This window comes from Plasmopara halstedii (genome assembly GCF_900000015.1).
Source record: "Plasmopara halstedii genome assembly, contig: Scaffold_289, whole genome shotgun sequence".
NCBI classification, from domain to species: domain Eukaryota; phylum Oomycota; class Peronosporomycetes; order Peronosporales; family Peronosporaceae; genus Plasmopara; species Plasmopara halstedii.
This window is the reverse complement of record NW_020187210.1, coordinates 201,525-216,608: the sequence shown is the minus strand read 5'-3', so window position 1 is coordinate 216,608 and position 15,084 is coordinate 201,525. Positions and strand designations below refer to the sequence as shown.

The window sequence follows — 15,084 nt, the reverse complement described above, 5'->3', positions numbered from 1 at the left end:
ATCGAAGTGCAAAGATCAAGGTACAACCCAAGACCTCGCAAGACTTTGTCAATTGTATTTTAGCAATTGTTACGTATCAAGACCAGATCTTAGACGAGGTCAAGTAGAGTAGTCGATGTCGTGTTAAATTCCCTAATACAGACACTTCTAAACTTAGATGGCTGGCTAAACGTTGCTTTTGAGTTTCACGATCTGATATATTGTCTACTTTCTGGTATCAAAATTTACTTTCACTGATAATAATGTATTTTAGATGTTATTAATATCATTTCAAAGTTTCATGTCTATGAGGATAACCGAACTAGAATTTTACTGCAGACCTACCTGAGCATTTCGCTGTCAGTAAGCTGTACGCATTGCCAACGAGGCGATGTACGTCAAATGAAGTGATACCCATTAGCAATAGATCTTGAATCTGTTATAGTGACCTTGCAGCTATCCGAAGTGCAGTTAAAGATGGTGTTGATGTGTTGCAACAACAGGCCAAACAAACTGTTCAATGCCTTGCTGCATTCGATCGTGTCCTATAGATTCACGACGTACATTTCCCAGATAATACATATTTGATACAAAACACACCAGAATACAAATATGTATTCGACAGCAAGAATTGAATACTAAACCAATAGGTAGATATCAATACGATAGTATACAAGAGCATACTTATTGTAAGTCTATAACCGTTTTACAAAGATTCTCTTTCGTCTGTACAATAATCTACGCTCGATCAAAAGACCTATCAATACAAGTCGTACACGCGAAATAACCAAAAACACCAGTTGTTGACACATTTTTATCAAATGAGCAATGCTGTTTCATCAACTTACCAAATTAAAATATGGACAGAAATAATTTTCGCGAATACCCAACCATTGCTAGACCATTGGTTCCTTCTGCTGGCCATGAGTCCCGCTTTGAGTACCAGTTTATATAGTGGCCAGATTACTTCAAGCTAGGTCACTTGAGGAGAATCCCCCTTTCGTCAAAACAGATTTGCAATTGGCAGTCTTGACTGATCCCCTCAGTTGCCTTATCGTGATGGTGCGAACGACATCTACGTCATTCAAGCCATCAGAAATGGTTGGTTGTTCGTTTAGCACATCAGTGTCATCGACTCCATGAGCTAATTTTACATCACGTAGAAAGCGACCTCAACTGCCACACTCTTTTTTTGCTAAGTGCTGTTATCAAGGTCCTGACTTGATTGTGTAGCAGCCCAGGGTCATGATTGAAATGATTTGCCAAACCAGCGCAGAAGTTATTTACCGTACAGTGAATTGGCTCTAGAACCAATTTTGGAGCTGAGGTACCCGAATGAAATTGCAATTTGTGAGGCTTGCTCAACAAAGTCCAAAAGTCTAGTCACAAAGTCCATAGTCAACCACCCGCAAGACAACGCAAATACTAACGGCACTTAGTTTCAAGATCACAATTCTTGTTACGTATCTATACATTTTAATCACTGACATCATGGATATTGGAGCGTCGACGAAAATGGGAACAGAAAAAGTATCTAGTAATATAATCATCTACTATCTAGTGTGAAACAGGAAAACTTCGATGATATTTTTAACGCTCAAGCAGTGTGTATAATATCCTGTATCAATTATTAAATATTGGATACGAAGCATCTGTATTGGATGTTGTATTTAGTATCGTGAATCTTGAAAGAATGTGTTGTGATGCCATACGTGGCGCACACCATCCAAACAGGGGAAAGGTACATCCGCACAGCATTTATATATAGAATCTGCTTTGCTAAACGCATAGTAAAGCCAGGATTTGCCTTCTCCTTAAGGAGTACCGATGAGATTTTTTCTTATTCAGTATACCAGAATTAGAACCGTAGCATGACACAAAGAAAGATATGTCGTCATACTACTCCTGTTATGGTGTACATACACCATCCCTCAAATTTAGGATTTTTTGTTCATTTTGTGATAAATTATAGCGTCCTTAATTTGCGGAATTAAATTTCAATTGTATCGTTGTTAGTGCCCCTTTGATATAGTTTGCGGACAATAATGGCTGCACAGCGGCTGCTCCTGCCTCTGCTGGCACTCTTAAGCGCGTTATTGACAGGTTTATACATCATCGATATAATTTCTACAAGAAACTATGAGTCTGCGTGCGAGATGACTTGGTCTTGGCCCGTCTACTCACTTGTTTCATGGCGTTCGGCTCCGTCACACGCCAAATACCACCTTTTCCGCGTCGACATGAAATCCGCACGAAATTCACTTCTGGGTGTCCCTGTTCTTTTTGTGCCTGGTCACATGGGAAGCTATAAGCAGGCACGCTCGCTGTCGCGGCACCTTTGGGACACAAACGAATCTCTTTTTGATCTGTTTGCACTCGACCTGAACGAGGAACCGACTGGTCTTAACGGCAATTATGTCACTGACCAAGCTATGTATCTCAACGCTGTGGTAAGGTCAATTCTGAAGGAGTATAAGAGGCAGAATAAGAAGAACAGGGACTCTGTTATTCCACACAGTGTGGTCATTGTCGCCCACTCTATGGGTGGCATCGTGGTTCGTACAGCAGCATTATTGCCCAATTACAAGAAGGGATCGATTCAACATGTTGTCGCTCTTGGAGTGCCTTTTGACAATCCGTCGTTCCCATTCGATACCGAAATGAGCGTAATCTACGACAGAATGCGCTTAAATAAGGGCAATGATGACGATGCGGTGTATGTGTCGATTGCTGGCGGGCATAAAGATATTCTCGTGCAGACGTCGCTGACAAGTGTGGATACAGTGGCAGATTCTTCGGGGGCTTTTGTTGCACTAGCATCTGCGATCCCGACGGTCCAGACTTCGGTCGATCATTTCTGCTTGCTTTGGTGTCATCAGTTGCTGAAAGTTGTAGCTGAGAGTTTGTACAATGCGGTTGATCTTAAGACCCGAGGACTTGTGAGCGACCCTAGCTATCGACTTGAGGTCGCGAAGAACGCAATATTTGGTGAAAAGAATGAAGAAGAAGGATCAGGAGCTAACGATTCCATACACCGCGTGCACGTGCGAAATGGCTATTATCCTGGCGAATACGCTACATATACGCTACTACTCCCGCAATTCTTGACTAGTTTGATGCGCATGAATATATGGACGGTACTTGTGATCATGTACGCAATAACTCTGCAGATTTCTTACGCACAAATGACAAAGTGGCAGAGTTGTTTTGATCGGCAGTCAAATTCACTGCTTCAACACCTCAGCCACGAAAAATTCCCATCATTTTTATCGATGCTGCACCCTGCAGCACATGCTCCAATATTCTTGGTAAACGTCGCAAACGCTATCTATGGTTTTAAGGCTGGGAAATCAACAATAATTGGTGCAGCTCTTACTTTAGGTACAGCAGTTGCTGCGGTTTACTTTAGCTATGGCAAGATTTCGCTGAACCAAATGATCATTAACTTTGTGGCTGCTGCAACAACTGTTGTCGAGATTGTTTTATTGTACGCATACGCTATAGGGCTGTTGTACGTGCTCACGAAGTTCATGTTGCTTCTGCAACATTGCATCATAGTACCTGTCGTATCGAAGTTGAGCAACATCACTGATCGATTCAAAGTTCGCCGTTGGATGATCATTTCCATTATTCACCTCGTTGTGCAACTTGTGGGTCAATTGATCTTATCTCTTGAATTCTCGAGAGTGCTCGTATTACTCGTGCTGGCTTCATTTGTCGTCTTTGTTCTATACTTGCTAACATTGGGTGGAAATTACAATGCAACCTTGGACCAGCAACATATGCAAAACTCGCTCCTCGCTGTGCTGTTATTATCTGTACTTCCATGGACCGGAAAAGTGACGTACTTTTTTGGTGTTATTCGATCCCCGATAGCGGACCTTTCTAATGATTTGCTGATGGAGGGTGGAACGTATGTTGTGATTTTGAACATGCTCACGTATCTTATCAGTCTATCACTTGATTGTATGGTTCCACTTCCTCCAACCGCTTTCTTTGGAGCCTCTTCAGGTCAAGATGCTGCGTCTGTGTACGAGAAGTCGCTCAGTAACTCGGTCAGCAGTGTTAAGATCACGGCTGAGAACTGCCCGAAGTGTATTTTTGAGGACGGAGGCCCCGGATCTATCCTTGTGGAGTTCACTGACCGAACGACTCAACGGGTTGTGGCAGGTAAAACGAGTGAGGTGATTTACGTGGGTCCAACGTTCCGTGTTGTCGCTTGTGATTGCGTCTATCGGTTTAAAAATTCAAGAGATTTCTGTGACTTTTGCAAGCGATCTTGCCGGTTTTGTGGAGGTGGAATTGGAAACTATCAGGAGGCTGCCAAGTATGATTTGTTTTTAAAAGAAAATAGAACGGAGTTGGCCCTGCATGCTCTTGTACCCATGATGTTCCAGATGTGCGCAGTGATCCAAGCAACGTACGGCTTGCACCGAGCCTACATGTCATTCTATCTTACGCCTGCGTGCGTTCTGGCGCTAATCATATACCACAAAATGCTTCGTCATCCTTTTGAAGCGCAACGTCACAAAAACGAGCAGTGCAAGAGAAGGAAATTAACGAATACGTTACCCAACCAATACAAAGGTAAGTCAGCCACTCCTACTAACAATATTGCGACACCTTCAACAAGTAACGCGAATGCCATAAGTGGACAATCCACAAGTGTCCCCCCTTCTCGAAATAAAAAAAAAAAGAAGCGCCAGCAACTGCTTCATCACCCCTAATAGAAAATGTCTTTTTCTCATCCTAGAAAATCACGTAGAAAGTTGTAAGACATAAATCTGAAACGTTGGTTTTACTTTTTTTTCTTCGCCTTCAAATTCTTGCCATAAGTTATGGTACAGTACTTGGCATTAATAAGGTACTTGGTGACCAGATACTCCATCACCTCATTAGCCATGTGTCCATGTATCTCGATCTCCTCACCCTTACTTTTGTCCTCGGAAATATGCAAAGCGGCACTGCAGCCCCACTTTTTTTGTGCTTCCTTAGCTAACGTTGCACCATCAATTCCAAATTGCTGGTAATGGGCAACGTAAGTAACTGTGATGTTACTTCGGCGCTTAAGCTTCTCCACGTGAATCGTAATCGGTCGCAACTTGCCACCATGAAACTTAGCAGCATGGGTTGGAAAGAGTTTAATTCGGTGATAGTGTGAGCATTTGGATACCAGTAAGCTTAGCATTTCTGGTCGAGCAATTCGGTCTGGATAGCCATTTACGGGTGCTTTATTCCCGTAAAGCGCATCTGTAAGAGGACCGTTCAGGCGCACGTACTTCTTGTTTTCAGAATCTATCAGTCCACAATTTTCAACGTACTGAGTGACAAGATCCCGAATTTCGGTAGACGACCAGTACTTTTGCAATGGCTGACCAGTGAAAGAAACATCACCCAAACTTGACGATATGAGAGCCTTAAGTGAAGGGGATAAGCCAATTCTTTCCTCCACGTCAGGAGCGTATCGACCAGAGACGTAATTAGACAGTCCAGCACTTCTATCAATAGTGGCCTGCTCTTCCAACTGCGCTTGTTCGTCAGTATGATAAGGATCGTGTGATATCACATCTCTAACCAAGCAGACGGTATAGAGTGGTAAGTGGCTATTACCCTCAGATTCGCCGAACAAACACAGTCATATAGGATACGTACGGGTGGCGTCTGTCAATGTTTGTGATCGTTTGTATCCCATCATTATCAGCAACTTCAACCAATCCATGAGCCTCCATAGCCTTCAGAAATACCGAAAGTTGCTTAAAAGAGGAGCGTTTGATGTTTAGCGATGCCCCGGCTCGTCGACATGGCAGCAATACATTGGCATGGAAGGAGCTGACCAGTATGGGCAAGTCATTTTCTCGAATCTTAGCCGTCTTAAGCGCCTGCAAAAGTGCTCCTACATAGTGACTGTCCATTTGTTGCTTCGTGATTTCCTGTTCACTCTTCACTTCCTTATATTCTTCCAGCGTCACCATTTCCAGTGTCACACCGGGATCTTTCTCTCCATCTCCAAAAGGCGATACTTTATTTGCTTCAAATCCGCGATTCGGTAGCGTTTGTGGCCCTATATTCCACAACTGATCCCCCACTACGTGCCAGAGCTTCAGTGCTCGGCCCTTCTTGCCACTTCGTTCCATTTCTGCCGCATCAATAAGCACTTCACCCACTGCAATTGCACAAGGATTGCCTTGAGCATAGACAGCTCGTAATTCACCCTTGCGTAACGATTGCATATGCTCTTCAGACGCAAACACAACACCGGGCAACATTACGTCGGCCCCTCGTAATATGTACTCGCTCACAGAAGCGTACACCACCAGCGGCAGCAGCAGATTTGGAAAGCGCCACAACGCGTAGACACTGAAGCAGAAGTCGTTTTTCCCCGATATGTCAAAGATCAGTGGCTCCTTTGTCTCCTCTAAGACGTACACGACAATTCGAGACGGGGCCTGAAAGCTAATCTTCTTTACGGCGGCCTTAGAAGCTAGCAAGCACTTGAAAATTTCAGCATCAGAGCTATTGCATGTGCTACTAATGCATTCAGTCATATTGCGGTGAAGCTTTTTGACTTCCTTCTTTCCAAGCACCACGTTGCCACTTATTTTCGCAGGCTTGGCAAACATGATTATGATTAAAAATAGAATTGACAACGAGTACGAACAATGGTAATGTATTGAAATAAAGTAATCTGGTATTAGGTACGAATGATAAGTGTACTGTACTAATGAGGAGGTTAAATGAGGCTGTTAGCCTCACGTAGTGCAATGCGTTTGATTTTATTGATGAACATAGTAAAAGGGTATATATGAATATATATCTTTAGATAGAAAATCAAACCAGGTAGGTATCTTATCACTCGAAAGGTTCTCAGTTCCGCTCCCGGAAGGAGTAAACGAAGCCATCCTCTGTCCAAAGCTCACGCGGACTCTTTATGTCAAGATACACGGAGATCCCGTTGCACATAGAAGCGATTGCCATCAGTTCAAAAACCAATTCCCGTAGAACTGTATCGTCTTTGAGAATGGAACACGATTTGTTTGACTATTTTTCACCTGGACAATCAGACACGCTTAGTATGCTTTGTCTGCTGTTGGTTTAAAAAAAAAATTGGCGATTGGTGGCACACGTACCGGGAGGCGACTTTCGCAGAAGGCCACTTATGCTTAGTGAGTGGAGTTGCCTTGCATGTCGCACATTGGAAGAGATTGTGTATACAACGCACAAACGCTGAATCTACGCTTTATTCCGAAGTGGAATCGGGAACCCAAAGTGACTATGTATTTAGTTTGCTCTGATATTTTTAAGAGTGACTTTAGATTCTGACTAAATGTGTATTATCATGTCCAATATCTTTATTGTTTGACGTGACTCTTCCACAGGAGAAGCAACATCTTCACGAGTAGCAATCCTCCGGTTTTGCTGAACTTTTTAAATTTCTCCAAACACACAGAACTGGTCCATATGGGGACTAAACTTCTTCCGTCCTTTTGATACATTGCGCAAAAGTGAACACTTAAATGTCACTGCGGCGGAAATGTCTGCTCCAAAGAGCATATGAATCGAATGCTCTTTTCAAATTATCAGATCACATGGCTCGGCGATTACTCGACAAGGGAAAATTTTTTGCGGCTGATACCCTTGTCGCTAAGCTTCAATGAAGCTACACTTTTCTTTGACGCGATCAGTCGCAGGAATTGTCCGAGTCCTGATCTCTACTACCGTTTTTCCCTGGTGTCATACGACCAAGCTGTTGAACGAAGAGGGGTGACGTTATATGCGGTGCTCCACCTTCTCTCTACTCGAGTTACGATCTTCACGCCCGTTCTATGGGGCGGGAGGTGTTGCCGCACTCGCCGCGAGACACATGAAGTTCTGATGTATAGCTAGTGAATAATGAGCTGGATTAAGTTAAAGGCGCCTATCGAAGCCGTTTGCAAGCGCAATAGTCGCAACGACACTTGTTTGAATCGTAATGTTGTACTTACGGTCTCAAACCATCTGAAATCGGTCGCCACAAAAGGGCGGAGCCCTTACACGCTTATGCTTTTAGACCTTCTACTTAAATCGCGAGTGAGACTAGTACCAGCCCCAGAAGCCATAACTTCTCAGACGTACTAATTTTTTTAGAGCAGCAGCAGTCGGCATACCCCTTACCCTCAACAAAACGGTGGGTACTGAAAATTGGCGTGAGTGCGGAATATGGTACCCAGTTCATGCGCTAGGTGAGCAAAACGCGTCGTCTCACCCGTCTTTAAGCTTTGTACACCAGCTTCAGCGATATGAACATCCCGTTAGAGTGTCGATTAAATGCTTGACTTTGCTATCTACACATCACGACTCCGTTGTCAGGGGAAAAACCTATCACCTCAATGCAATAAACAGAACTTTTCGTCGCTGTAACACGGATGTTACAGGTACCGACCAAGTGTCAAACTTGCAAAACGTCGGGCTCCACATGCTACTTTCTAGCGCGCCCAGAAGCCCTGCCTTTTCATAGACTAAATAGTTGCCATGGGTGATCTAGGTCATTAGCGACATCCAAAACAGATTAACTTGCCGTAGTCGAACAATAATCTCTCATGAAGGTTCTGAGTGAGTCTAAAACTCTCTGTTGACTAGTCACTGGAAACTTCACTGGTGTACTGACACCGATGCATTAATCGCTCCGTCTCAAAGTGAGCCACCTTCTACTCATAGAGCAGTACCGAAAGAGTCGTTTCTCTCGTGACTTTCTCCTGTCATCTTCCCGGCTGTAAGCGCACCTCATTCTCTCTGATAGAGTCGACGCGTGAGATCAATAATGAGATAAGTCATATTTCGGAGTGATTTGGCCAGAACGGCTGCGACCGTTCTAATGGAAACCGCTCACACATTTACAGACAGAGAATAGCTTTGAGAGTATCAGTCTTGAGGACCGGCATCATGCGAGGATTCGCTGCAACATTTGATAGCGTAAACGAAATAAATATCCAAAGTGTAGCGGGGTGACACGTACCCTGTTATGAAGGGGTGAGTCACACAAGATGGTGTGACCACACGATGGTGAAGCTACGCCTTAACAAGAAGCCACTATGTGGCAAGATTGCCAGCAGTTATTCAATTTAATTAGGTATTACTTTTTAAAAATAAATTTATAGATTTAGACTTAGGCGACTCTGCCGCAAAGATAACAAATAAATACAATTTCAATTTTGAGCGAATCAGTGTATTTGCCTTGGGTTAAGGTTATGTGTACTCTTGAAGTAAGCTGATTTTGATACGCTTCATTCAGACTGGTTCTAGTATAGAATGTAAGGTCGGTGACCTTAGCTTAACTTCCTATGAGCCATGAGCTACGGCGGCCTCGCTGTACGATGCGTGTATGCTCTACACAGCAGGCATCAGAAAGTGCAAATTGTGAAGTTAGACACCAAACCCAGTTGTTGCTTGCGAGCGCTTACGTTTGCCCAATTTTCTAAGGATTAAAAAAGCTCTTATCCAGAGTGGCTTATATCTAATATTGGGGAAAGCGAAACAGGGTAAGTTCTGTACTTTACGTAGATATATTCAAACAATAGTACAATATTTCAATACAAAAGTAACGTCGCGCCTTATAGTCATAAGTATCGAAGAATCGATATTTGTGAAGGTGGAACGAATCCGTAGAGGAGAGGTCCATGATAAATCTGGGTACCAATGAATCATTTCGATGACTTCACCGGCTTACGATCTCGATACGTACCCCCTAGAATTATTACTGTCAGCTTTAAGATCTTGCAGAATATAGCGATTAGAGATTTACAACTCTTAGGACTACCAACCAACGAGTGAATGATCTTTCTCACAACGTATCCGTAGAGCTTTACTGATTTGTACAGTGGACCCGTCAAACGAATATGCTGACTCAGCAGTACTGTCATGTCGTGACACCTAGCAACTTCACTTCATGGGCTGAGGTTTCAACATTCGTCGCTCTTCGAATTCCGCAAGCTCAGGTCCTAGAGACTGTAATATTGAGGTACCAGGTGATACCATTGCAATCAATCAAAGCGATGTCAAGTCCTGCATGGAGCCTATCGCAGCTTCGTACCAGCGCTATAAAAGCTTCTACTTTACAGCAGTAATGAGTACATGACCCGCTAGAGCTTTACCTATTCGCACTTCTAGTTAATTCATAGCTCTTGGTGCTTCAGTCCCACCGTACTTAAGATGAATCATATTCCAAATCAGATACAGAAACAATGTTCACGCTGTCAGAGTTTTCAAAACTATGTATAATCTAAGACACTTTACCAGTGTCCTCGTCGATAAAGTCACGATAATCCTATTCGTATATGGTATCATCAAAGCCTCCGCCTACTGCGTAAAATTTTTGACAGTCGCGCCCTGTATGTAATGCACGACGCCCTTGAATCAACCAGAACTTGTCACCGCTCCACAAAATCCGAAACGACGATTTTTACAATCGAAAACGCTGGACTGTGAGACCCACCACTCCAAGAAGGTGATTTTAATTTTAGAATGAAATCTTATTTCTCCACGATCGCTTCAATTTACAAAAGTACCTTGATTTTAGTAGGCAGCCCTGTGTCTACTTTGGTATCGGTGCGGGTCGCACTCGCTTGATGATCCTCCGTGAAGAAGATGACCGCCAGAGATTGACGTTAGTGTGGCGACAAGAGCACCTAATATTACGACAAAGTCGGCTATTTCTTACCTTATGATGAGTGGGCAAGACATTCAGACGTACTCTATAAGCCGCGTTATGCGGTACGAACCCCCGAGACAGTTATCTCTTCAAATTATCTCTTGCAAAAGGGAAACCGCACATAATTACCCATTCTCGTGCGCAATCGCTAAGCTTCTAAGCTTGGGACTGCAAACGCAATACATTGTTGTTGCGTTCGTAACATGGCCGCAATTATTGCCATTCCAAATCTCTTCATTGATTGGTATAAATTTCATCCGCTATGACTATGTGAAAAGTGGACGTTCAATAGAGCAGCCACGGTGGGCTCCACCTGTTTACCCACAGGCAACATTGGTGGAGCAAGTGGCGTACCTCACCACAACATTCGCATATGTCTGCATGCTCCAGGCAAGTGATTTCCGCGTCAGGCTTCTTGGCCGCCGATTTCCGGAGCCGTGAAGACCACTCGTAGACATATGCTGTTAAAGCTCGTCTTGTTTTCCCGGAGACAGGTACTCGTACATTTCATGTTCCATAGATCCCGTTGCACTTGTTAGCATTTATGAATATAATAACGCTTCTGACTCAATCGGTATTAAATTAATAAATGCTAACAAGTGCAACGGTACTGCCAGATAATTTTCACAAAACGTTGACTTAACGAGTCTGCGTTAAGGACATACAGAGGCTAAATTAATACTCTCCCCCAATGTGACGTGGCTAATAGTAAGGTCGGCTGCTCAAGAGAGACATGTGCTTGAAATTATTTTTCTTAGACTTTCCGGTTCACCATATCTCATGATAAAGCGGATTTTGTTACTTGACGTGTGGTAGTAGCCCACGTGTATCATGTTTTCTCCATTTTTTGAAATCTTTATATCTTCAAGTAACCAATAATGCTTCAATTATTCGATTTTTCCATAACTTTACATATTGCTATGTACATTTTAAACACTCTCGAAATATTGTAATTGATACAATCAAACCAAAAGGTATAGGTCTAAGTACACCATAGCACAGTATCAAGTTTATTTTAAAGAGTCACATAATAAAATCGATGGCATCGACTAATCATTACCACAATATAAATGCTCTACTGAGCTATAATATCGTGCGACGGGCCCCCAGCGTGGAGCAGTGTGGCTCTGGGCGGCTCATTCGTTAATGGATTGACTGGAGGATGATAGCTGTCTCGTACCACCTTCAACAGAAGCTTTCATTGAGCTAGAGGAATCACCATATAGCCCCCTTGCGCGATAATTGCAAGACGGTGAGGTTACCGAAACTATATAGTTGGTACCGGAGAAAACATTGATCACATCTTCTGTCATGGTTGAAGCGCAAGAAGTGAGATGCACATCTCAAAGATCGATCAAATTCTCATTCCCTTCAAAGAAGTATCACGCCGTGACCATACGAACCCCACCACGCTTATTACCGCCGGCTGGATAGGGGAGTGCGTAATCCAATTTTACTTTGTTCTCGGTGCTAAGTTCTTCAAAATACGGTAATGACCATTACGAGAAAGCGTAAGTTCCTTTATTAACGTTTAAATTCCTGAGCGGGTTTAGTGAGAAAAAATCTATATCTACTCAGAGCTTGCTTTCTGTCTCAGAAAGGCTGGTGGCAAGAGGCGAGTTGTGCATAATTGTAACAACCCAACTACAGCCACGACTCCGGCACAAACATACATTTCAAGAAAAATTAGTTCACTAGAATATCATGGTTGAAACCGGTTTGATAAGTGCCTTTGATCCAAGTAATGAGCGTTAACAATTGCTCAAAGTAACAGTGATGTCAATCTAGCTGCGGTAAGTATTCCAAGTGGGATGCTCTGGATAGGGCACCTTATGCCAAAAATGTAGTATAATTCATCAGCGACATGCAATCGTCTAGTGACGCAGCTGTTTAGCCCACATCGTTTCTGTGCACAAACCGATTTCGACAACATCTGCATCCATGATCGTGAAAGCACGAGATGTCAGATGTAGGGAGCCATTGCAAGCACTTGCGACCAGCGCCGAAGGGGTTGTGCTTCTATGACCTGCTCGGCAGTATCGACAAGTGTTTTTTAGCGCTCATAAATAATGAATTAGTTGTTTTGTAGAGAAATATGGCTGATGGGCAGATTCCGAAACAAGAAAAAAGCCACTAAAGGTTGGCCGATGCTTTTCTCCTTAATAAATTTGAGGAAGTGTCTTGTTCACTGCAGCGGGGCTGCCGAAGCTTTCTGCTTAGAGGATGCAAGGCCAACGTCACCGACCTTACGTTCTTTCCAAGAGCCAGTTCTAGTTTGCAGATCGCCATCCGCTACTTCTAAGTACTAAAGCTTTACCAAGGCAAAGGAACACTTCGCTTCACAAACATAATTGTATGTAATTGTTTTAATTAAGGCAGAACCGCCAAAATCTCAATCTCTAGATTTACCTAACTAATATTGCATCGGGGCTGCATAGCTTTGCGCTTAATGGGAGCGTAAATTAGGTCACCGACCTTTCGTTCTATACTTAGAACAAGTACGAGTTTAGCGGATCGCAATCCGCTTACTTCAAGAGTAATTATAGCCTTAACCCAAGGCTAATTAATTCTTTGGATTCAATTTAAAACTGACTTTTTCATTTTATCTTCGGCAAAGCCGCCTAATTTTCAATGCACAATTTTTCCTAGATATGTATAGTAAAATTTAAATACATGTGTAACAACTGGCTATCCATCCCCGTATCGTATTCTTGTTTGGGTGTGGTCACACCATGCCCATCTGGTTTGACACACACCCCTGTTACCAGGGAATGTGGTACCCCGTTACACTCTCCCCCATTAAGATTGATTGAACACATTTACAGTTCCAATCGATTATTGGCTTTACGAGGCTTGCATGTATAGACACTGCGTTGAAACGAAACGACTTCCGTGCTTAATGATCCCTGTGTCAATGACACTGAAGCCTCCAAGTCTCGCTGATTCCGACAGCGCTCATGGGCAGAGTCCAGCTTTATCTCCCGCACACGGTGCCATGTCGGTACCGTGTCTCCGCGGTATCGAGGGATGTAAATCCTAGGCTCGATGAGCCCGAGCGTCGCGCTCCGCGCACGCTAATGGTGACGAGTGGCCTCGTTGGGGATGTGGATGTGGTCAACTTCGAGTCTGACACTCTTTTTCCTGGGTGGAATGACGAGGAAAGCGAGCCGCACCAGCGTCGTGGGACGAGCCCTGCTCGCGCTTTGCGGACTCCATGTCCGTTTCCTGAGTTCTCGTCACCTGAAGGACGTGGTGTAATCACCGATGACCTCAATGATGCACAGAAGCGGCAGCTGGAAGCTGTCCATAAGGTGGCTCTGATACGCGCTTATCCACGGTCAGACATTGACCATCGTGTGAATTATGGCTTCCGCCTGGCGGATCCCGCTGTGGAAGCGAAGGATGCTGTAACTCGATCATTACGCGTCGACATCGTCGGGCCCCCGGCCATTACGAAGGCTGGGCTTGTCGAACGGAAAGCTCTTCGAAATCGATACTTGGTACTACAAGATTTTCCGTTGGACGTTTATCGCACTCGTCTACGTACTCAACGAGGTGGCTCTCATGTACCCGCAATGCGAATGATACCTGTAGTGCTCGCCCCTAGCGAAAGCGGTACAGATGACGAAGCGCTCTTTGAGCGATCGGTGCAACGGCACCGAGAACTTTCGCCACCCCGATTTGAGTTTGCCAAACTCAAAGCACGCCGTTGACTCCCTTCAGATTATCGCCCTGCGACGTATGGGTCAACCCCTTAACGCTCCCGCGAGCTCTGTGTCTGCGAAAGCAAAAGCTCAGGGCCACTGCTCAAGCTTAGCTCATGACCCTTCTACTTCCTGGCTATTACCGGGAAGAGCGGGGCGTCTGATGACGCGAAGCGTCCTGTTCTTTCTGATCAAAAGCGTCCATGGCGTCTGGGCAATCTTGCCGAAGTGGTGCCTCAAACTCCCACGAGTTTTCGTAGTCGGGATATCCCCGCCACTTCACCAGATATTGGGTTTGACCCTGGCGTCGACGTCGTCTGACTAGACGTTCCACGTGATAGTGGACGTCACCGTTCTCATCGAGAAGAGTCGGTGGCGGGTGGTGACGACCGGGTCGACCGCCGTCCGGTGACTCGTGATGCTCTTCGAGCCCTTGAGGATGAGACACTTCGTGATCGGAGCTCCGCTGAGCGTGATTCTGAAGTAACATATCGCTATGCGGACGCTCTTGATGATTTGGAGCGCGTCGTGCACCGGCTGCTTTGCCTTGAGGACTACCGCGCTCTGTCGGAGCGACTCGTAGCCGTGGAGCAGGCATATGCGTTGCTGCAGGCGACGGTGGGGCGCTTGGCTCCAATGGAGATGGAGGTTATTGCACTCCGTGCTCAGAACCAGTTGCTGGTTCAGTTTCTGGGTGGCCGAGTGCCCGTGGGATCC

General features: G+C 44.5%; 4 protein-coding genes across 4 annotated transcripts; 3 read left to right on the top strand and 1 right to left on the bottom strand.

Annotated features, from left to right (window-relative positions):
- Positions 1-2,024: 2,024 nt before the first annotated feature.
- Positions 2,025-4,706, top strand: PHALS_05327 (gpi inositol-deacylase; the record flags this gene model as incomplete). The annotated part of the gene is made up of 1 exon (XM_024722884.1): positions 2,025-4,706. One exon carries the CDS (start codon positions 2,025-2,027, stop codon positions 4,704-4,706), a length of 2,682 nt encoding a protein of 893 aa, XP_024573916.1.
- Positions 4,707-4,777: 71 nt separating this feature from the next.
- PHALS_05326 (eukaryotic translation initiation factor 2d-like) lies at positions 4,778-6,599 on the bottom strand (the record flags this gene model as incomplete). Its single annotated transcript, XM_024722883.1, has 2 exons — positions 4,778-5,549; positions 5,632-6,599. The coding sequence occupies 2 exons, from the start codon at positions 6,597-6,599 to the stop codon at positions 4,778-4,780; spliced, it is 1,740 nt and encodes a 579-aa protein (XP_024573915.1).
- Positions 6,600-7,161: 562 nt separating this feature from the next.
- PHALS_05325 (uncharacterized protein) lies at positions 7,162-7,379 on the top strand (the record flags this gene model as incomplete). The annotated part of the gene is made up of 2 exons (XM_024722882.1): positions 7,162-7,245; positions 7,293-7,379. 2 exons carry the CDS (start codon positions 7,162-7,164, stop codon positions 7,377-7,379), a joined length of 171 nt encoding a protein of 56 aa, XP_024573914.1.
- Positions 7,380-13,740: 6,361 nt separating this feature from the next.
- Positions 13,741-14,376, top strand: PHALS_05324 (uncharacterized protein; the record flags this gene model as incomplete). Its single annotated transcript, XM_024722880.1, has 1 exon — positions 13,741-14,376. The coding sequence occupies one exon, from the start codon at positions 13,741-13,743 to the stop codon at positions 14,374-14,376; it is 636 nt and encodes a 211-aa protein (XP_024573913.1).
- Positions 14,377-15,084: the final 708 nt, after the last annotated feature.